This window comes from Narcine bancroftii, chromosome 5 (genome assembly GCF_036971445.1).
Source record: "Narcine bancroftii isolate sNarBan1 chromosome 5, sNarBan1.hap1, whole genome shotgun sequence".
In the NCBI taxonomy this organism is placed as follows: domain Eukaryota; kingdom Metazoa; phylum Chordata; class Chondrichthyes; order Torpediniformes; family Narcinidae; genus Narcine; species Narcine bancroftii.
Genome location: NC_091473.1, coordinates 241,236,844 through 241,261,263, shown reverse-complemented (window position 1 = coordinate 241,261,263; position 24,420 = coordinate 241,236,844). Strand labels below are relative to the sequence as shown.

Genomic DNA, 24,420 nt, shown 5'->3' with positions numbered 1-24,420 from the left:
CAATGGATTATTTTAGCATTTAGCTATCAACCTACCTAAAGGACACATGGTCAAAACACCAAGTGCAGAGCCTAGGTCTTAAGAAGGCTAATTTAAAACCATGTAGACTGGCCAATAGTCATTCCAAAGCAAAAAGCAATTAATTGACTTGATACTGGACTCTCCAATTAGATGGGGTACATACTATTGGGCAAAATATAGCCAGCTAACTCTTTGGTACGAGTACAAGATCTCATCTAGTCTTTTCTTCCCCACTGCCAAAGAAGATTTTATAATCTCCGCAAAAAAAAAATCACTTTAAACTTTAGACTAATTTTATACCATAAATGTGAACAGTACAATTGTTGAATGTTGACTAAATGATCTTCCATTAGCAACAAACGGTAGCTGGGGCTCTGCAAATTTGGTAATCCGACCCTGGCATCACCCCCTTTCCAGTACGTATATTTTCCAATTGAATGTATAATATATGCCTAAAGATCAAGGGAGTCTGTATTTGTACCAGTTTAAGACATTAAACCAGGCGCTATACTGAGAAAGAAAATATATAGCAATTAATTTGGTTGCTATGAGTGAAGCCAAGGATGTCTGATGCATTCTGCTGCCGTGGCTCGCTTCTCTGGCATCAGTTCTAGCATTGGCAACAGGAATTCGGTAAATGTGGAAGCTTCCTCTTGTGGCCACTCGTATTTTTCCACCAGCACTTCAAAAAGTCCCCAGGGTTTCAGTTTTGTGATGTGCCTTAGTTCGCCTAAAGGGATAACACACCATGGTTAGCACTTTTATTTTACAGAAACATCCACTAAACTACCTCCTTTCTTTTAGAACACCCTGGCCCGCTGGGCATGACTGGCAGGTCTGCTTTGGGCAACTTTGTGATATTACTCTCTGACTGCTCATTATATTGCATTCGATCAGATGACCTCGACAACTCATCTTTGACAACCTTGGCCTGAAAATTATTCACTTCGTCCAATCCATTCTTTGCAACTACCTCTTATTTTTTCTTTACCAGTTTTGACAAAAGCTTTTCCACCTGAAACAGTGCATTTTTTTTCCCCCATGGATGCTGCAGGACCAGACGAATGTTTCAATCATTTTCTACTTTTATTTCAGATTTTGCACGTGTTTTTTTTTGTTTTTTTTTTTTTATAAAGCTTTCTTGAACAACCAGGCATCTATTTACCAATTCTCCAATGCTTCCCTTGCTTGGGACATGTAACAGAGACAAGGCAAAATACTTCCTGTCATTGGAGATGGAAGCATTGTGTCATCTGCATGGAAAATAACCTTTCCTGAGTCAAGATGAGGAATACTAATTTCACTCAAGTCTATTCAACAATCTACTTGCCTGCAAGGCAGAATTGATTTTCAATTTCCTCTCCATTGCTCCATCTTTTTTTTTTTAATTTTTATTTTTCACACTATAAACCACATTGATCAAGATACATACATTTTCCCTCTTGAACATATAGTGTCGTTTTCTCCGCCCCTCCCTCCTCCCCTCCCACCCTCCCTCTCCATTGCTCCATCTTGATGTGCAGCTTACATTGATTAGTGTAACTAACCAAAACGTACTCATTGCGAGTCTATATACCTTTGCAAGAGTTCTATAATTTAAATAACCATTTTCCAGTCTCATTTCTTCACAGAAGCCTCTTTCATGCATTAAATGTTAATATTTGCTCACTCCTCCATTAAGCCACATTAGTTTTAGCCATCTGCCATGCTCCGTACCCAAGCATTACCCTTGCAGAATAAAAATCCAATAGTCCAACAGCCACAGGAATTTGAAGTGCTGAACCAGCATATCTTGCTTTGATGCTACTACTATTAATACCCAAAAGCATTTAAAAGACATTTTACAGATTCATAATCTTCCATCAAACTTCATATCTAAGGAAGCTCAATACCATGACTCAATCCAGATCAGCAAAAACAGATGACAAACCACCAGGATTTCTGAACTGAATGCTACGTTCTACGTAAAAGTCATTGTAGCTCAAAGCATAGTTCATATTCCTTTCCCTGAATGATATGTTATCAGTAACTTGCTATGATTGCTGCTTTCATTTCAAATAAGGTAAGAACAACCATTAGTTAATTCAAAGCTCACTCAATACTTGCAAACTTTGTTCCAAAATGCTGAACTTTGCACCTGTTTAAAAGCATCTGTTAGCTCCATGAAATGGCCCTAAAATTGTATTATTTAGAGTTTCAAAATATCCTTAAACAACATTTGTAAATTTGACAATAAGATCATACCATTCTAGAAAAATAAAGAGTCTGAATTATGACCTGATTGATGTGATTATGAACATTTGAAAAAGTAAATGAAATATTTGCATTTGCAGGATGTCGAAAACCAAAGTCATATACAAGATTGTTATTAATATTACAATGGGAAATTCTGGACCAACTTAGGTTTTCAATGTGGATGGAACATCAAATTTTCCACTACGTGTATATGAAGCAGAGAATCCGTTTAAACCACAATAAAGAGGAAGGAAGAGTGGAATGTTACAGGTGGATGAACTAGGTTAAGAATAGAAGAGATTTCGAATCATGTTTTCAGGTCAGGATTGCACTGAAGGGTGCAGAGATTATCCAGGATGTTACTGGGCAGAATCTTTTAGATACAAGGAGAGGATGGGTTTTTTTTCCCCCATTTGGAGTCTGAAGGGGAGTACACAAAATAAGAGGCAAAAATCAAGTGCATCATTAAAAAATTTTTCAGTGGCTCTTACAGCTTCAGCACAAAAAACCTCCAAGATCTCCCTTCTTCTTTTGGTCAATTAAGTTCTTATTTAGCCCAATAAATTTTTACTAATTGTTCTGAAAAGATAACTCTTCTCCACAAATGCTCCCTGTTGTGCTGAGTACTTCCATTACTTTGTCATTATTTAAAACCAGTTCCCCATTTTTGCAGGAGTTATATGAAAAGAGTAAGTCATCTTTACCATGAGGAACATTTCATACAAAAACAAGTTCTATAAAATTCTTGCAATTTATAATCTCGGTGGAAATGACTCTGCAAGGTGAAGCCCATTTTCTATTATCTTGTTAAAGTATCTTTACAGTTTACTCCATTTTTGTAAAAAGCCTAACTTCGACATTTACATGCTTAAAATATTGCAATCTCATTATTCACTCTTACCTTTTTTGGTGAAAAATTCCTTGGAATATTTCCCAGCAAGAATAAGCTTTCGAGGCATTTTTCCCAGTAGTTCAATAATCAAAGCAATGTGATCTGTGTGCAAGAATATTTACAAAGAGACAAGACAGTTTTATTAATAAAGCACACATCCATTTTGCCACAAACCAGCAAAAACATGAGTAACAGGTCAACAGGATCTTCAAGCCTGCCTTGACATTTAATACAATTATGGTTGATCTATGCTCCTCTCAACTCTTCTTCTGTGCCTTTTCTCCATATCCCTGTATTCCTCAACTTATCCAATCTCCACTTTAAATATTTTGATTGACCAAGCTTGAGAATTTCGACACATCTCAGTTTTGAATGACCAGTCCTCATCTTGTAGTTATGCCCCCTTATTCAGGGCTCCCTCACTGGTGAAAACACCACAGCATCTCCTCTTTCAAGCTCATTTAGTATCTTGAATGTCTGACCAAGTTCATCCCTCATTCTTCTCAACCACAAGAATGCAGGCCCAAACTATTTGATCTCTCCTGGAACGACAGCCCTCCCATCCCAGGAATTCGTTTAGTGAATCTCCTTGATACTGCCTCCACTGTTACCATCTTTTAAAGAACTCCAGGTGAGGCTTCACAAACACCCCCCACAAATACAAAACCTCTCCATTTTCAATTACCAAGCACATTGCAATAAAGGCTAAAATGCCTTCTAAAGTACTTTTTGGACCTGCCTGCTATCTTTGTGGCTCAATTTTAGTCCACAAACATGACTGCAAAGAGAAATATCATTTTCTAGTCTATAACTCACCTTAGACATTAAAACTCTTAAATTTGTTTTGAACTGAACCACATGAATATGAATCTTAAATATATTCCCAGGAAAACAGAACCTTGTGTATTTAAAATGCTGGAGGATTGGAGCACATGTTGTTCAGTTGTTTAAACAAAACACTTCAAAAATAACAGGAAATTAAAAGGCTGGCGAGATTGGATAAACAAGTGTTTGGATAGTCAGGGACTGATTAGGGATGGTCAACATAGATTTGTGCATGGCAAGTCATTTTAATATATCTTTGTTTTCTGAGGTTATCAAGAAAGTTCATGAAGGCTATGGATGTTGTCTATGTGGACTTCAGGGCCTTTGACAGGTCCCATATTGGAGGTTCATCAGGAAGGTTCAGTCACTCAATATTCATGGTGAGGTGGTAAACTGGATTTGACATTGGCTTTATGGGAGAAGTCAGAGAGTGGTAGTGGATGATTGCCTCTTGCACTGGAGGCTAGTGGTGTGCCTCAGGGATCAATGTTTGATCCACTGCTTTTTTCCATTTACATCAATTATCTAAATCAACCATACTTAATTTTTTTCAGCTATTATCTCTATAGGTGAAAAGAAAACAAGCTTTAGGATGGCCTGTAGGGTCCCCATTGAGAATGACTTAACAAGAGGACCACCCCCCCCCCACTTCCTCCCATCCCGGTTCACCCCAACAACCCTCCCTCTTATGGCCACCCATGTCCTCATGCCTGTTGACCTGTTCCTCCCCTACCATTTTATTCAGGTGCCTGCCAACACTGATCATACCTCGAAGGGCTAAGGCCCGATTCATCAAGTATATATCTTTATCTTTACCATATAAAGCATGCTGTGCAACCTGTCAAGTTTTTCCAGGCAATGTATTTTTACTACAATCACAGCATCTGCAGACTCTGATTTTGTGGTTTCCTCCAGATTTAAGATAATAGAAGCAATTGGGCATCCAAACTGTTTTCATTGGAAAAGGGAAGTTCCAAGTTGTTCAAATGCAGATTATGCAGAGTGAACAGGGAAATAATTATTCCTCCATTTGGGCATCAGTGAGAAGCTAGCATTGAAGAAATGGCATTTAAGCAATTTTGTTGAAATCACAAATTTCCATGATAATCATATTTCAAATTATATTGCAGGCTTAACCAGAAGAATCATACATCAGATTACAAGTGCCAAAAAAAAAATTCAATTAAAATAAATTAAAATGGTACAGCCTTTGAAAATATTGAATGAAAAATCACCTTCGTCTCTGGAATAATCTTCACCAGAATGAGGCTCAAACAAGTAATCCCCAGTCGCAAGTTCAAATGCCTAAACAAAAAGAGCATTTACTCAAGAGAGTACAGAAAATAACTTAGAACCATAGAACAATTACCACACAAACAGGCCAACTGAACCCCCCTAGTCTGTGTCGAACCACATTTTTTTGTCTAGTCCCATTGTCCTCCATGCCTCTCCCATCCATATACATGTCCCAATTTCCCTTAAATGTTAAAATCGAGCCCACATCTACCACTTCAGCTGGAAACTCATTCTACACACTCACAGCTGAGTGAAGAAGTTCACCCTAAACTTTTCCCCTTTCACCCTTAACCCATGTCCCCTTGTTTGAATCTCACCCACCTTCAATGGAAAAAGCCGATCAACATTTATTCTGTCTATCGCCTCAATTTTTAAAAACATCCATTAAATCACCCCTAATTCTTCTACGCTCCAGGGAATAAAGTTCAAGCCTTTCACTGCAACTTAGTCCCTGAAGTCCGGGCGACATCCTAGTAAATCTTCTCTGCATTCTCTATCTTATTGAAATTGTTCCTGTAGTTGGGTGACCAAAACTGCACACAATACTCCAAATTTGGCCTCACCAATGTCTCATACAACTTTAAAAATAACATCCCAACTCCACTACTCAGCACTTAGATTTATGAAGGCCAATATGCCAAAAGCTTTCTTTACAAACATATCCACCGGTGACACCACTTTCAGGGAATTACGCATCTGTATTCCTCGATTCTCTTTCTACCTCCCTCCTCAGTGCCCTACCATTTACCATGTCCTTTCTTGGTTTGTCCTTCCAAAATGCAACACCTCACACTTGTATGCATTGAATTCCATCTGCCATTTTCTCAGCCCACTTTACCAGCTGGTCCAGATCCCTCTGCAAGCTTTGAAAATCTTTACTTGTCCACAACACCTCCAATCTTAGTGTCACCTGCAAATTTACTAATCCAATTTAGCACATCATCCTCCAGATCATTGATATAGAGGACAAACAACAGTCCTCGCACTGATCCTGAGGCAACCATCCACCACTACTCTCTGGCTTCTCCTGACCAGCCATTTTTTAAATTCATTTCATTACTTCACCAGGAGTACCTAGTGTTTGAGCCTTCCTGACTAACCTCCAATGAGGGACCTTGTCAAAGCCCTTACTAAAGTTCATGTAGACAACATCCACAGCCTTTCCTTCATCAACTTTCCTGGTAACCTCTTCGAAAAACTCTACAAGATTGGTTAAACATGGTCTACCACACAAAACCATGTTGAAAATCCCTAATCAGTCCCTGGCTATCAAAATAATTGTATATCTGATCTCTTAGAACACCTTCCAATAATTTATCTACTACTAACTATAATTTCCAGGATAACCTTTGGAGCCTTCTTTAAACAATGGAACAACGTGAGCTACCCTCCAATCCTCTGGCACCACACCCGTGGCTAAGGACATTTTAAATATTTCTGCCAGAGACACCATAGCACTTCCTCCTCTTTAATCTGTACAGGTTCCAGGACATCATTGCTTGTTTTCCTTACTTCTCATAATTCTCTGCCCATTTTCTGTGTGAATACTGAGGAAAAACATTCAAGATCTCCCCCATTTCTTTTGGCTCCATTCAAAACCGACCTCTCTGATCCACAAGGGGACCAATTTTGTCCCTTACTATCCTTTTGCTCTTAATATACACCCAGAAACCCATAGATTTTCCTTCACATTGTCTTCCAAAGCCTTAACTTTTTTTTTAACTCCTGAAATTCTTCATTTTCTCCATGCAGCCTAAACCTGTTATGCACCGCTCTTCTTCTGAACCAGATTCCCAATATCCTTTGGAAAACCAAGGTTCCTTATACTTTCTAACCTTGCCCTTGATCCTGACAGAAACATAGACTCCATACTCTCAAAATTTCACCTTTGAAGGTCCTCCACTTAACTTGCACATCTTTGCCAGAAACCAACGTATCCCAATCCACATAATCTAGATCCTTGCTCATTTCCTCAAAATTGGTCTTTCTCCAATTTAGAATCTCAGACCTAGCCTCCTCCAGAATTAACTTGAAACTAATGATATTATGATCACTGGACCCAAAATATTCCCTGACACCTGTCCTGTCTCGTTCCCTAATAAGAGATACAGTTTTGCACCCTCTCTAACTGCTACCTCTATATATTGATTTAGAAAATTTTCCTGAACACATCTGACAAATTCCAAACCATCCAGCCATTTTACAGTATGGGAGTCCCAGTCAATTTGTGGAAAATTAATATCTCCTACTATCACAACTATGTTTCCTGCAGCTGTCTGCTATCTTTTTACAAATTTGCTCCTCCAATTGACATTGTTTGGTGGTCTATTTATGCAACCCGATAGCTAAGCAGTTAGAGCACTGGACTGGCAAACCAGGGGTTGCGAGCTCGTTCCTTGCTGGGGCCTCATTTCTGCGAGGGGGCTTGACAAAGTGGCGACTGTCTTCCTTTGGTAGTTAAAGAATTTCATGTATGTTACATTCTAAATATAGTATTACGTGACAATAATGGAACCTATAACCCCATGAGTATTGTCATACCTTTCCCGTTCCTCAGCTCCACCTGTATAGCCTCAGTAAACAAACCCTCTGGTCTGTCCTGCCTGAGGAACGCTGCGATATTTTCCCCGACTAGTAATGCCACTCTTCCCCCTTTAAATCCACCCCCCCCAATCCTATCATATCTAAAACAACAGATATAAGGAGCAGAGTTGCCAGCCATGCCCCTCCTGCAACCAAGTTTCACTAATGGCCACAATGTCAAAATTCCACATGCCGATCCAAGCTCTAAGATGGTCCGCCTTTCCTACTATACTCCTTACATTGAAAAAAAATGCACCTGAGAATATTTCCACCACGTTCAACCTGTTGTCTTCTATTAACCGTGCAAGCAATTTTAACAATTTTTCCCTCCTCCACCTGTTCTGGCGCTCAGGTTCCCCTGCAAATCTAGCTTAAACTCAACGGAGCAGCACAAGCAAACCTGCCCACAAGGATATGCGTCCCCCTCCAGTTGAGATGCAAACCGCCATCGGAACAGGCCCCACCTTCCCTGCAAGAGAGCCCAATGATCTAGAAATCTGAAGCCCTTCTTCCTACACCATGTCTTTAGCTACATGAAGCTGCATTATCCTATTTCTAACTTAACCAGCACGTGGCTCAGGTAGCCATCATGAATTATTTTAAAAATAACTTTAAAAAGAAGGTTTATCTCTATAAAGTTTTTTTATCATCTTTTTTTTCATGCTACAATTTTTTTAAGAATTGATTATTGTTGAAGAAATTTTGATAGATGTTACTAATTTTTTATATTAAGTTTGAGTTAAATATATGTTTCATCTTAACTCCGTTTGTTAAATATTTGCATTTAAGTTTGATTTAAATATGTTTTTTTAAGTCTGATATCTTAGTATTAATTACTTTTCTTTTTGTTAGTATTTTAAATCGGTTATGTTTTTGGTTTTTTGTAAGTGGGTTTTTTTCTCACATATTATTAACTTTATTAATTCTTCACTCCTTATTTTGGGGGGGGAAAGGGGGGGTTGGACTAATTTGAGTTGGGTTATTAATGTGTAATAATTATTGGGAAGGGTATAGTTTAGATTACTGATATTGTATTGTAATTTTATTATTAATTTTTTTTAATGTAATCCTATATGTTATTCATGTTATAAAATCTTAAATAAAGTTTAAAAAAAAACTTTAAAAAGATTTTTTTTCCCCCGATAGATTTATTTAAATGAAGACTAAACAAAACTGATTCCAAAAAGTTTACTAATTTTTGAAAGTCGGTAATAATGCACTAGTAAGATTTTAAAAGGGACAGACAGAGTCAATGTGGGTAGGCTTTTTCGATTAAGAGTGGGGGAGATTCAAACTAGAGGGCATGGTTTAAGATTGAAGGGGGAAAATTATAAGGGGAACGTGAGGGGAAATTTCTTTACGCAGAGGGTGGTGGGGATGTGGAATGAGCTTCCGGCAAACGTGGTCGAGGCGGGATCATTGGTTACATTTAAGGAAAGACTGGATAGGAGGGGACTAGAGGGGTATGGACCGGGTGCTGGTCAGTGGGACTAGGAGGGTGGGGATTTGCTATGGCATGGACTAGTAGGGCCGAACTGGCCTGTTCTGTGCTGTAAGTGGTTATATGGTTAATGCTCTTTACAAATCCACAGTGAACACGTTGGGGAGAATTAACAAATATGGTAAAAAGGAATGCTCATTATTTTTAAAGAAAACTAGACCTGATCTTTCATACCATGCAGGCAGTGCTCCAAATGTCTGCGGGTGTTCCATATCCAGCACCAATTAGAACCTCCAATGATCGATACTGTCTAGTTTGTATGTCTTCTGTAAAATGTTTATGCTACCAAAAGGAAAATTAAAATTTACCATTAATGATCTGTTTTCTTAAAATTATATTCCACAAAATTGCCCACTGAAAATCGTTACAAGGATTTAAAAAACATGCCACTAAACATAAAATTCAGAAGTTTAGAAATTATACACTTACAACCCAACAAGCATTTCCCAGATCGGCAATCTTAACTTGGATGCCATCTGCATTCATAGGGTCGAGGGGATTGGTAAGGAAGCTAGCAGCATCAGATTTTGCTGTGAAAGAAACACTCATTTACAAATTCTGAAACAAATAGGAAGCACAAAATTGACTCCAATAATAATTCAAATCACTATCAGTTCCTCCTGTTATTTGCCAACAAGAATTAGTGGGCCCTTAAATTCCTGGCATCCACTCTGCCAGTGAGATCAGCTGATCTGTGACTCAACACCAATCAAACCGAGGCACAGTTTGCACAACGCTATTACAGTACTCGTGGGCAGGTTGGAATTCAGCACTGTCTGAAAGGAGCTTGCAAGTTCTCTCTCTGTCTGCATGGCTTTCCTGCCATTTCCACTCACCATTCACAAACATAACCGGGGCTGGAGGTTAATTGAGTCCAATTGGGCAGCATGACTGTGCTAAATGTCAAAATTTAAACTCTTTCCCTTATCCCTCAATATATTTGGTCGTTAAAAATCACCCCAAAATTAAGAATAATTGATGCAGCATCCATTGTTGGTTTCACATATTCAAAAACATCAAATTCTCAATTCAAAGCAGAGTAAATGCTGCTGCTCACAGCCCCAGTGAGCTGGCTTAATGACTTCTTGCACTAAGTCCGTGGAGTGTGCACATTCTCCAGTTAACTGGCAAATTCCTCCAGGTGCTTCAGTTTGCTTCTACATCCCAGATGTACGCCACTCCTTGTTTAAAGGGTGGAGAGGAATGGTATGGGAAAACAAAATGGTCCAGGAAATTATGTGGTGGGGGGAGGGGGGGGGGGGAATTTGTTTAAGTGATGGGATTGCTCAAAGCCAGCATGGCCATAAATGAATATTGTTGTACTGCTTCAAAGTCCAAAATTCCATTAAATCCAAAATTCCCAAAGTAGAAATTGTTTCTTTGCAATGATACTCAATAGCACTATTTAACTTGAAAACTTCACAATTAAATTGTCTCTTCACTAAACTCCAGAATCTTTTCTTGCTATGCAAATATCATTCTAATTAATGTCACGGAAAAGGCCAACATATCTAACTGGTGGTTTTGCTGCTCAAGATACTGCAGACTCTCCGAGACTTTGAATTAGAACTTCAATCCCAGTCCTGTTAATTAGGTTTAATGCCAACATTTCAACTTTTGGTTACTTTCTAGACATGTTCACAACACAATGATGGTGTACAAGTCTCTCTTAACTTCTATGCTTTCTTTCGTTAAGAATTTTAAATTGCATTTTTGGGGTCCGAAGAGAATTACAGTACAACTCCGATTATCCAAAATCCTCATTTATCTGGGATTTTTTTTATATAAATGAGGATATCTGAAACAAATCAGAAATACTTATTTATCTCAGAGCCAAACTGATCTCACAGGTTGGAAAAAAAAATCAAATGAAATTAGAATGTCGAGTGTCCTCATTTCAGGTAACTCCCTCCCCCCTTTCCTTTTTGATTTTTTCTTTAACTTCCCCTATTAACTTTCCTCTCCAACTCTCCCTCTCAAACTGCGTGCCACTGTCTCCCAGCCACAAGCAGTTGGGAGAATTCCTTGTCCCAGTATCATCAAGAAGCATGGCCTCTGGGCAGGAGTGGAACATCGGGCTCAGTAGCATTTCCTCCCTTCCTTGGCACACCAGAGTGCCTAATGCCAACTTTAAACCATCTCGCTTGCTTACTGTGTGTCTGTGTGGTCCTCCTGGGAGCTCTGGTGACTGCCAACTCGCCAGTGAGTGTTCCACCAGGTCAGGAAGCCTCCCCAGGGATCAGCAATCACTGGTGGGGATGCGTCGGGGATTGGCTATGGCCAGCATTTTATTTTTGGTGAGAATTAAACATTTTAATGCTTTAAAAGCCTTCCCTTGTTGTTTGTTGTCATTTAAACACTGTTACAAGTGATTTGCTGTGGCAACTGGGCTGTTTTTAAAATAATGACCAGTTATTCGAAAAAACATTTATCCGACATAGGCCCAGACCCAACCATTTTGGATAATCGGAGTTCTACTGTACTTGATATTTATCTGTCTTGGTAGGCACAACTTTGCCCACTCAATCCACCACCCTTTATCCCTTGAGACTATGAAAAATAATCTGTTCAATCCCAATCTTTATTCAATTCGAATGCTCTCAAATTCCCCTTTTGACCGTTTCCATCAGCCTTAGAGAGAATTTACAATTATCCCCACTCAGAATATTCTTCATGCCCCTTTACCCTCTCTTCAATTGAAGGTGCCCCAGTCTTTGAACCATTTGCTAATTGGAAGACCTTTATTCTGTCCAAACCAGTCATCTTGCAAACTGCCAAATCTTTTGTCATTCTTCTTTGTACCAAGAGAAAATAGTCCGTGCAGCCAAAATCCCTGAAAGTTGTCACAAATCAGCTTTGCACCCTCTAGAACCTTTATGTTTCTTATGATGCAGTGATAAGAACTGGATGTAATATACCAGGTGAAACTCAAGTAGTGACTGTTTACATTTTTGTTTATTTAATTCTAAGGATTTTTTTTGTTTGCGAAGTTTGTTTACATTTGTTATCAATTTACAGTTCTTTATTTGTTTACATGTATAGTCTTTTCGCACCATCATTAAGTGGTAATTCTGCCTGGCTCGCAGAAAAAAAGAATCTCAGGTTTGTAGGTGATGTCATACATGTACTCTAGCAATAAATCTGAATCTGAAACTTCTGCTCTTTTAAAAATGTTCCATGAAATCTGAAAATTAATGTTTTCATCTACATCATTTATATTCCCAACCATCTGTCAGCCAACAGAATAAGTAGCTATAATTAAAACTGATAGTTTGCAGCACCAAGATGGGAACTTTTGAATACCACATGTCTAATAATGACCATCCAAGTATCTGTCTATTATCCCTACTTCTGAATGTTTAATTTTAAAATGTTAGATTTCAATGCAACTTTTGGCTACTGGAATTCACTGCAAAGATTTATATGGGTTGAAATTTTTGAATTACACATTTTATCACAACTGTACTATTTGAGAGAGTCCAGTGCAATTACAAACTTTTTTAAAAAGTATGTTTAGGTTACATATAATACAATTTGAATTAAATCAAAGCCTAAAATTTTAACAATGTACTGATGCAGAACATGGTGTAAATAGTGGGACAATGTAGTCTCATTGAATGGTATCTAACCAAGTTTGTAAATAATCACTAAAAATATTACACTAGAGACAAACTTGTAAAGTACTGGTACAAACTATCTACCACTTAGCACATAAAACAGCCAAATTTGGAGCCCATCTGCACATATCCATAGAGCCATCTGACCAGCACTGCAGTCAAGTGGCACGTAGAGGATGTCAAAACTGAATTCTTCCAACCATCCCTCAGAAGTGATTTTTTTTTTTTTAAAAACTCATTAACTAGTCGAACAACCCTGAAATGCAAATTCTAAGCATAACAGATCAGATGAAAATAAAATTGAAAGGAACTATTGCATTTCATGCATACAAAGAATATAAATGCATGAAAATGAGATGGAACTTTCATCATTTGTAGGCCCAGATGTTCATGTGCTTCACAAAAAAGATACTTAAAAATTAAATTGTGCCAATATTCAGTAAAATTGGGAATGAAATTGAAAAGGCAAGAAAAGTTGTACAGTTCAATGGAATAAATGATTGAGATGGCAAATAGGTACTTTTAAAAAAAAAACAAAAGGTTCTTTCCACTGGTAGGCCAGCAAAACAATTTCATAGGATAATTGGAATGGTGAATGATTTGAGACACATTTTGAAAGAATTTAAAATTCAAGACACATTCAAACTGAAAACCTTAGCTGTACCAGACATTGGTGTTTTAAAATAAACTAACCATTGTCTCCAGAGCTGGATATAGAACCTTCCCTACTTCCATTTTGCTTGGTCTCATTTTCATCCAATGGATTTCCATCCTCTGGGTTCAAATTACAGGTTACAATTTCAAATCTTCCAGTCATTAAAGGTTTACAGGTTTCTGAACAGCTATTCCGGTTGTTTTCTTTTTGTCCATTTTGGAGAAATCCATTCAACATTTCATAAGCACAAGGGAAGAAGTCACCATCTTTGCAAGGTTCTTTTGGTTTACATTCATTTGTATTTTGATTAACATCTTCCTTATTTTCTTCCACTTCATTATTAACTTGATCTGTAAGTGGCCCAACTTCCACATGTCCATTACAATTTATTGACTCAATTCCAATTTTTTTAGTATTTACATCTTCTAAAGGTTGTTTTACATTTTCTGGTTGTTCATTTCCATCTGTAAATTAATATAGAGCAGAACATTTAAACTATTTGCCTAGTTTACAAAACAAAGCCATTCAAAACAAGGTGATGGTGCTGCTCATTGTATTTAACGGACCCAGAAGAGCACTGATATTTTTTACAGCGCTCCTCCATGATGTCTTATTTATGCTGATGGATCCATACAGGTTTAAACCACCTCTACCAGGAGCTGGCTTTTATTTTATATACAGTGGAGAACCTGTGGAGTTCCGTGCCAAAGATAGTGGCACCCATTCTTGGCAGCCCAAACCAGCACAGGGCATCAGAATGGAGAACAACCCTGTTGAGGAAGAGAAGCCAGAGAGAACAACCAAGAGGGTAGGACACCACAGCAACGCATCCTTCGGGGCTCGACAGCTGCTGGACAATGGCTTGTGAGATACAAATATCAGGACCAGGAATCGCGAGGGTGCTAACTGTGGACAGTGCTTCCCTAACGACATTGGGTATGAACAGCTTTCTAATCGTATCAGGGTTTGGAACCAAGGGCTGAGGAGTGTGACTTGGATGCCTGGAGCTCAGGCTCACTGTTGGACTGGATGAGGGGCCACATTGCTTCTGGGAGTGCAGGTGACAGCGGCATTGGTGGTTGAAGAATCCATGGACATTCAATGTCTCTGTAGGGATCTGTTTCTATTGGTAGGGACAATGGACTTGTGGTGCATCTATGGTTTTATGGGAAAACAAATTTTGTCTGTACATGACAATAAACTTTTAACAAAAACCTTTGCTATTCAGTAAAAGTTCAATAATTTCATTGCTTTTCACCAAAATGAAGATGGAAGAGTGAACCACAGATCAGTAAAATAAATCATGCATATATTTTATCATTAATCAGCTCAAAATTATTTAATACATTTTAAGGCAGGCCAAGGAATAAATAACACCAATCAATATAAGTCATGTTTTGTGACATCAAACATTTCAAAAGAGATCATGAACACAACGCCAAAATGGACCAAGACGAACAAGCATTGCCAAAGAACGGAATTCATGGCTGAAGGTATTTCTGATGCTGACCAAGGTTGCTGGTTCTTGAGAGAATTATGCTTTACCCCTCCTTGCTTCTAAATCTTCATACCTTTTTGCAAATGAAATCCATGGTGGTACAGACACCTCCAAATTTTAAACAAGGTGACAATTATAAGCCTTTCTATGCAAATGATTCAAAGGATACCACAGACTACCTTGTTCTTCATGAGTTTTATTCTCCACTGTTTTTGTCAGCTCCTCACTAACACGTGGAGTGGCCTCACTTGCTTGCACGGTATCATCCTCATCCAACTGCTGTTCCTTGTCTGTATTTCCTGCAACCCGTTCCAACTCTTCAATTTCTTGCATTCTTTTCTCCAGTAACTCTGCCTGTCGTTTCTGCTTCTTCTTCAATTTCTTTTTTTTGTTTCTAGACATTTTTCCAATCTATAAAGATACAATATTCCAATTTACAAGCAATATTCTTTTTTAGCCAGTCAATTAATTCAACAACATTAATCTCAGGATCATAATGTCAAAACTCAGATCAAAGCTCTATAATTGTTACCACACCCCAAAATATTTTTCTTTAAAACCTTTCTCCAATGCAATTATTCTAAAATCTCTATGCCAGTCAGAATAACATTGGCATAACATTGGAATAACATTGTTTGCAGCTTGGGCCATTCTTCACCAAATCTGGTCAAATGAAGCTGTCAGCAGGGATTTAGAGAAAATATGATGTTAAGTACTTGAAAATTAGACCTTGGATTGACCCAAAAGCTCGTGTGAATTGCAATTGGGAAGACTGTATGTATAAAGAGCAGCTTTTAAAATGCTAAAATACTGACACATTTTCATCTGAGAATTGTACACTTTAAAATATAATATTGAAATCCCCTCAAACTGAGCACAAATACCTATTGCAAACTTTGACGGTTTGCTACAGAGGTCAGCTATAAGTCAAGAATTCAAAATTCTGTGAAGTTGCCTCAAATTTGCCAATCAGCCAAATGACTTTTCGATTCAACTTAAAACACTGCTAGAGTATAATCACTGGCTGGTATTACAATGAGCAATAAAATTACAGGTAACAATCGCTTTGTGCTTGCTTTTTAATTTAAATGAAATATTTGGAACTAATTTGTATGTCATCATTTTTAAAAATGACAACAATTTTACAATCATAAGGGACGAACATAATACAGTAAAACTCCTGGTATCCAAGCACTTATTGTGATTGGTAGGTGCTGATTAAGTGAATTGTCCAGCCGCGATCAGTAAACGAACGGCGAGGTGCACCAATTTTAAACATCTATACTTCTTACCTGTTAATTTTCTGCATTTTTTTTTGCCAGTTGCTTGAATTCCAGATAACAGGGGTTTTACTGTACTAATTTTCACAAAATTCTGCTGTATCTTACCACTAAATAGGATTTTAACAGAATCAAAAAGCTGAGTACTTACAGGTTTCTGTTGTGGTGCTGTACTCACTATAAGAAAAAAAAATTATATGCAAAGAATGATATTGGAAACTGCAAATTAGCAACTCAAATTCTGAAATATTAACATCCTATACAATGCAGTAGTGAATACGTACCAATCTCAATCTGGTCAGTGGGGTATTCTCTTCCTAACTAAAGCTGATTTTTCCCAGCTATCATAGGTTTCTTGGAATTTATTGATCTGTGAACATATATCCCCTTTTAGAACACTTTGGGCAGAATCTAGACAAGGTTCAGCCTAACACCTGCTATGTCAATTTGCATTCACTTTTCCAAGCTAGATGGAGAAGATGGAAAGAGAAAATACTCCACTCCAAGGAAAGCCAAGGGAGGTGCAGGAAGGCTTCTGGAACAGTAGATCTAGGGTCCCTCTCTGAAATGCCCTGACAGCTTTCGACAAAAATGCAACTTGAATAATTGGGAGACGATTAGAATCAAATGGAGTCCATGAAGTAATTTTTGTGATTCTAGCTCTACCCAACAAATCAGAGAAAGATTTGAAACAAAAATTAACAATGAAAAGACAAATATTGCTTCTGAAAACAAAATCCAAATCTCCAATGACCACCATAAGCAGCTGAGTGGCTTTCTTCTGTATCAAAATTTCTAGGACTGCAGCACTGGTTAAAACTCAATTACCTGCAGATCCAGATGGTGGTGGGGCACCAGCTTTTTGCCATTCTGTTGCCTCTGCAGCCAGGCGACGCACATAAGTCTCATTCACACACAATAGGATGTTCTCAGGCTTTATATCCGTGTGGATGATCTTGCACTTGGAATGTAAATAATCAAGTCCCTGAAGGACCTATTTGAAATTGAAGGGGAACAAATCCTTATGCAGTAGGAATAATATTCCACATGTAAGCAAATGCTTATATTTGAATTTTTGATAGGCATTTTATATACTGTACAATGAATGGCATCGATGGTGATTACACCCCAACTTAAATCTACCTATGGCTTTTAATATGTGGATTCACTTTACACTCTTTGCAACATATAGTTTCTCAATTTTCTGCAGTTTATTCAATTTAAAACAAGTTATGGTTAGCTGAACAAGATAACAATAGACATAATTTTCATGAAAGTGAATTTTTCACTTGAAATTAAATTTTAAATTCTCTATTTTACGAAACACCCACCAAAATGTACCCCTGAACAGAATTTGTAGAAATAAAACACATATAACAGCATTATAGAAAATACTTTAAATCAGATTAAATCTCCCAATCTGTAGATTTAGCAGTGTGTACGACTCAACAGCTAGGATTAATCACATTTTCGGAACAAAATATAACCAGGTCTTATGAGCTTCATTTAACAAATATAAAAGTTGCTTGGTTCTGGCGTTCAGAAAAAAAAACCAACTGAATTACCACACAAAGTTCCATCAAAGATAAGTCCACACTGTTGTATTTTTTTAATTAATTTTATGATTTTCATGAAAGGATATGGTATTTGGTTCGGCACACTTTCTGGTTAATTCTCTTGCTTACAATTTTCCTTTATTCCCCTGAAAAACGGTAAGATTTACCATACTTACTTGCCGAATTATGCTCTTCACACAATTGACTGGAAGTCCCTGGTAGTTTGATTTGATGATCCACTTCAGCAGGTGATGTCCCAACACTTCAAACACCATGCAGACATCTTGAAAAATGTCAAGGTCTTTTTGTTCCCATCCCTCTCTTGTTCAATCTCTTCCAAATTATGATTAAGCCTTTATCATCCATCCAGTCTCAGCCAGCACCACCATTTTAGGCAGTCTTTGGTTTCCACCCTATTATATTCTCTTCCCCTCCTCAGCATTAAAACAAGTTTGAGTTCTAATTTTCCTTTGTTCCAATGAAAATTCATCGATCCAAAACGCTATCTGTATAACTACAGAAATGCTGCACAAAGCCTTTTGTATTTTTGAGATTTCCATTAATCCAATTTCTTTTGCTTGTTCTATTTTTTTGAACATTTTGATTCTGTTTAATGTGTATTAAACAGTGGATATTATCCGATCCAATAAATGGTGAAACAATTAAGCACTCAAAAAAATAATCAATGATTTGTTGTTTTCAAAAGCATGCCCATTTCTCCTTTGCCAATATACACCAAATCTACTTGAGTTTCACTCTTGCCTTGTTTGAACATCTTCGATCTTGAATGTATAAAACTTGTTTTTGTGAATGATTCCTAAAACAGTGGAGTAGCTTAATATTGGAGGAGTTAGGCAAACACTAAAAAGCTGTAAAATATTAACTAAAGCAAGGTGGAGACTGGAGATGGAGTATTTTGGAGCAAAAATAAAATTGCTGTCGGAGCTCAACAGGCCTGGTGGCATCTAGCTGCAAGATCTCGACCCAAAATGTCAATGATCCCTTAGCAGATGAGGCAGATTTTTTGGAAGTTTTTAATTTAAAGCATTACTCTTTTTTTAAAAAAAAACTACACGTTTAAATGCCTGAGGGTCTGATCTCAAAATAATGGATTAACTGTGCCTCACTGCAAAGTTTTTAAATCAGCCAGGTTTGTCTCTGCTTTTTCTTTTCCTATTTGCAACATTGAAATACTTTGCTTCAACAATAACATTCCACTCCAGTCTAATTTTCAACATTCACTGTACTAATAGCTAAATTGATAATACAGCAAAAAGCAATAATAGGATACGTGATCCATTCACTCCTGAAGTTTTGAAGTCATCCAGTAACTGAACCACTTTCTCTTTGTTTGGATCACTTGGATCACTATTGCGAACCTAAAAAACAAAAGTAATTGTGCAATATTATTTATAAACAGTGTTTGTCATCAAACTATTTGTCATTTGTTAACCTTGCACATGCAATTAAAACAACCAAAATTACAAAAAAAATTACCAATGCTGAAAATTGTAACAATGAAGTTACTTACTGCTTTCAGTAGTTTGATTTCATCCAGAGCAGTTTCTGTGTAATGCTCAGCACTTTTGACAACCTTCATGGCAACAAACCTTTTCACCCTAAATTAGTCATAGTTTAATATGGATTCAAGCAAAATACATATAAAGTAAAATAGCCAAACATTATTTATGAGAGTAATGTAACTATCCCAGCTTTCTATATCCAAGCCTCAAGTTCAAACCACTTGTGAAAAACTGAAGTACAGGTACACTATCCTTTATCCAGAAAGCTCCAAAATCCAGGAAGGGGAGACCGGCGGGCGGGGGACCGGCGGGCGGGGGAGACGGCCGGGTGGCGGGGGACCGGCGGGCGGGGGAGACGGCCGGGTGGCGGGGGACCGGCGGGCGGGGGAGACGGCCGGGTGGCGGGGGACCGGCGGGCGGGGGAGACGGCCGGGTGGCGGGGGACCGGCGGGCGGGGGAGACGGCCGGGTGGCGGGGGACCGGCGGGCGGGGGAGACGGCCGGGTGGCGGGGGACCGGCGGGCGGGGGAGACGGCCGGGTGGCGGGGGACCGGCGGGCGGGGGAGACGGCCGGGTGGCGGGGGACCGGCGGGCGGGGGAGACGGCCGGGTGGCGGGGGACCGGCGGGCGGGGGAGACGGCCGGGTGGCGGGGGACCGGCGGGCGGGGGAGACGGCCGGGTGGCGGGGGACCGGCGGGCGGGGGAGACGGCCGGGTGGCGGGGGACCGGCGGGCGGGGGAGACGGCCGGGTGGCGGGGGACCGGCGGGCGGGGGAGACGGCCGGGTGGCGGGGGACCGGCGGGCGGGGGAGACGGCCGGGTGGCGGGGGACCGGCGGGCGGGGGAGACGGCCGGGTGGCGGGGGACCGGCGGGCGGGGGAGACGGCCGGGTGGCGGGGGACCGGCGGGCGGGGGAGACGGCCGGGTGGCGGGGGACCGGCGGGCGGGGGAGACGGCCGGGTGGCGGGGGACCGGCGGGCGGGGGAGACGGCCGGGTGGCGGGGGACCGGCGGGCGGGGGAGACGGCCGGGTGGCGGGGGACCGGCGGGCGGGGGAGACGGCCGGGTGGCGGGGGACCGGCGGGCGGGGGAGACGGCCGGGTGGCGGGGGACCGGCGGGCGGGGGAGACGGCCGGGTGGCGGGGGACCGGCGGGCGGGGGAGACGGCCGGGTGGCGGGGGACCGGCGGGCGGGGGAGACGGCCGGGTGGCGGGGGACCGGCGGGCGGGGGAGACGGCCGGGTGGCGGGGGACCGGCGGGCGGGGGAGACGGCCGGGTGGCGGGGGACCGGCGGGCGGGGGAGACGGCCGGGTGGCGGGGGACCGGCGGGCGGGGGAGACGGCCGGGTGGCGGGGGACCGGCGGGCGGGGGAGACGGCCGGGTGGCGGGGGACCGGCGGGCGGGGGAGACGGCCGGGTGGCGGGGGACCGGCGGGCGGGGGAGACGGCCGGGTGGCGGGGGGACCGGCGGGCGGGGGAGACGGCCGGGTGGCGGGGGACCGGCGGGCGGGGGAGACGGCCGGGTGGCGGGGGGACCGGCGGGCGGGGGAGACGGCCGGGTGGCGGGGGACCGGCGGGCGGGGGAGACGGCCGGGTGGCGGGGGACCGGCGGGCGGGGGAGACGGCCGGGTGGCGGGGGACCGGCGGGCGGGGGAGACGCTGGTGGCGGGGGACCGGCGGGCGGGGGAGACGGCCGGGTGGCGGGGGACCGGCGGGCGGGGGAGACGGCCGGGTGGCGGGGGACCGGCGGGCGGGGGAGACGGCCGGGTGGCGGGGGGACCGGCGGGCGGGGGAGACGGCCGGGTGGCGGGGGGACCGGCGGGCGGGGGAGACGGCCGGGTGGCGGGGGACCGGCGGGCGGGGGAGACGGCCGGGTGGCGGGGGACCGGCGGGCGGGGGAGACGGCCGGGTGGCGGGGGACCGGCGGGCGGGGGAGACGGCCGGGTGGCGGGGGACCGGCGGGCGGGGGAGACGGCCGGGTGGCGGGGGACCGGCGGGCGGGGGAGACGGGCAGTCGACTGGAAAGGGGTGGCGGGGGACCGGCAGGCGGGGGAGACAGCCAGGCGACTGGAAAGGGGTGGCGGGGGACCGGCGATCAGGGGAGACGGCCGGGCGACTGGAAAGGAGTGGGGTTGGATACAGCAGCACAATTCGGTTGGGCTTTCCGAAATCTGGAAAAATCTGAAATTCAGAACACACTGTCCCCCAAGGGTTCCGGATAAAGAATCGTGTACCTGTATATACAGTTTTTTTCCAACAAAATGCTAGGAAAATATTTTCAATCAAGTGCAATTGACCCAAACAAGAGAAACAGCAGATGTTGGAATCTTGAGTGAACATAGCTGGAGAGATTCAGGCAACACAGTGGATAGAAACGGTCAGTGAAAGTAGAAAGAATTGATACCAATAATACTGGGCGTGGGGGTGGTTGGTGGTGGTGGGGGTGAAAGAGAGGAGTTGGTGGCATGGAGAAAATTAAGAATGGGAGAAAATAAATAAATCTACATCTGGAAAAAAATCTGGGACAATTAGCATAGTGTTAGTGGCAGCGCTATTACAGCACCAGTGACCTGGGTTCAAATCCAACACTGTTAGGGGTTTGTGTGGGTTTTCCCCAGGTGCTCCAGTTTTCACACACCCTCCAAAACTTTCAGTCATAGATTATTGTGAGGGTAATTGGGCAGCAAGGGTTTAAATGGCCAGAATCTGCTTCTACCATGCTTTAAATAAAATGTAAAAAATTGAAATAAAATCAATGTTCATGTATTTTAGGATATCACACCACCCCTTCTTTTCCCCCCCACCCACCAATGATAAACAATCATCCTTTCCTACTTTAGACTCATTAAATGGTGTAGCTTCTCATTGTTCATATAAGAATTTGGATTAGTTCTGGTCAATAGATTATTATAGTTGTATCATGGCTAAAATATTGACTGAAGAAACCACTCATTTATCTTGCTAAATCAAATACATGTGACAGGGCACATCTCTGTGAACGTAACGGCCCCGTTTGTACCACCGCGCTGGCGGGGCAGCTGCAGAAGATGGCGCTGTTTGGGCTTGCTCATTGCCTCGTGGCTTAGGCCACAGCTGACACCCTGGGCCACGTGATGACATCACCACTGCACGGGGTAGATCTCCCATTGGCCTTAAAGGGGCACACGTGAAATTCAAATCAACAGTTCTACTGGAAACCCCACCGAGTCCAGTGGTGTTTTCTGTGTGTAGCAGCCACTGCATACAAATCATTGAATAACAGATGTTTTTATAGGAATCAAAGAGATAACTAGAAAGCATTAAAATTTGCAAATTTCTTCAAGATCATTTCAAATGTGTGAAGTTCAGCCAGATGGCAGGAGAGATGCATTACTTCAAAACATTTTGCCTCCAAACTTAGTTTTTTAAAAAACCTTTGTTTCACAGGTGGTGTCCTATTTAGAGATGTGAATACCAAAAAAGTAGCTAAGCCATTCTGAGTAATCTCATTGAATTTTAAAAACAGTTAAAATTGACTTACTGAATATCCCAACACAACCACACTGTAGAAAAGTGGCCCCACCCCAACTTGCGAATCACATGGTATCGTCCATTAAAAAGATCGCCAATTTTGACATGATGGTATCCACCTAATGAAAGGAAAATAGTTCAACGGTAATAGCTATTGTTTCAGAAAAAGACACGTTTAAACCACAATGAGGAAAAAGTGATGAAAACAACAAAAAAAGTTTGTTTGGCAGATCATTCCTCACACTTTTGTAAACATGTTCTACATCAATCTTGCAATTAAAGTTTCATATCAGAAGTCATGGGGCAGTTAGTTCTTTGTTCATGGCAAACTATACTTCAGTATCACAACAGAATCACAATCAGCCCCTTGATCTTGTCATCCTGTGTCACTAAATATAGACAGCTATTTATTTCCCATTATTAATCTCAACGTACATCTCCTTTCTCACTCACATCAGGGAACACAAATCATTACTATTCCAACCAGTATTCAAAGACCAAGATGAAGAAAAGTTACAAAATAACAGATTAATAAAAGCAAAGATAAAACATGGAAAAGAAAAACAAGTGAAGGGCTGACATGGCCTGTTTCCGTGCTGTAAACGGTTATATGGTTATATATGGTTATAAGTAGAAACTGCAAGGCCTCTGGGAAGAAACAAACTTACCTTTACAATAGTCACTGGGGTCCTCTTGTTCTTCATCATCAGATCCCAAAATTTCATCCTCTGGTTCTTGTGCTTCAGATTCTGTGATAACAGGATGAGATCTTTGTTGAGGCTCAGGCCTGAAAGTAAAAGAACTTGCTTACAGGTTGCTCTCATGGGTAAACTCTATCAAATTTCTTCAGATTTTCCAATAACGCATTCTCCAAAGTATATAGGAGACAATGAAACAAAAATGATATTAAGGGTAGGATATGTGTTACATGTGGATTGTGGAGAAACACATGGCCTCCCTGCCTGTCTGGAATATTGTGGGTTGCAGGTGATCACGTCATCCCTGTCTGAAACTTATTCGGAAGTCACATCACCTGTCAATCAGGTTGGACTCTAGTCCCACATTAGTGCACACCATGCCGTTGGCTAATTAAAATCACCTAGGGTCATTATTGGCTAGATGCCCAGATCAGAACTGTATACAAATTTGATGCAAAGCATATCAGGGGTGTCAAACTCAAATTCACAGAGGGCCAAAATTAAAAACTTGGACTAAGTCGTGGGCCAAACTAAATATTTATTGAAAATTTTCAACAACAACTGCATGTTTTCTCTTCTTTCAACATATGTAATGTTTAACTTTTTCTTATTAAAATAAATGTTTAATAATAGTTTGGGTTAAACACTTTCCAGAAGAGGCATTAACAAATGAGAAATAAAATATTCAATAAATAATATTTCTCTATAGCCTTTAAGCTCCTTTTAAATGTATT

General features: G+C 41.4%; 1 protein-coding gene across 1 annotated transcript in view; it reads right to left on the bottom strand.

The window, feature by feature from the left end:
* Positions 1–474: 474 nt before the first annotated feature.
* LOC138765095 (SRSF protein kinase 1-like) overlaps positions 475–24,420 on the bottom strand; it is a 50,602-nt gene continuing 26,656 nt past the window's right edge. The window contains exons 3-16 of the mRNA XM_069941810.1: positions 23,657–23,775; positions 22,999–23,107; positions 19,491–19,578; positions 19,251–19,338; positions 18,136–18,242; positions 17,232–17,397; positions 16,555–16,580; positions 15,303–15,534; positions 13,664–14,089; positions 9,783–9,883; positions 9,528–9,635; positions 5,209–5,278; positions 3,158–3,250; positions 475–751 (exon numbers count right to left, since the gene is read on the bottom strand). Coding sequence (XP_069797911.1) covers positions 567–751; positions 3,158–3,250; positions 5,209–5,278; positions 9,528–9,635; positions 9,783–9,883; positions 13,664–14,089; positions 15,303–15,534; positions 16,555–16,580; positions 17,232–17,397; positions 18,136–18,242; positions 19,251–19,338; positions 19,491–19,578; positions 22,999–23,107; positions 23,657–23,775 — 1,918 coding nt within the window. The 3' untranslated portion in view covers positions 475–566. The remainder of the gene's footprint in view (positions 752–3,157; positions 3,251–5,208; positions 5,279–9,527; positions 9,636–9,782; positions 9,884–13,663; positions 14,090–15,302; positions 15,535–16,554; positions 16,581–17,231; positions 17,398–18,135; positions 18,243–19,250; positions 19,339–19,490; positions 19,579–22,998; positions 23,108–23,656; positions 23,776–24,420) is intronic.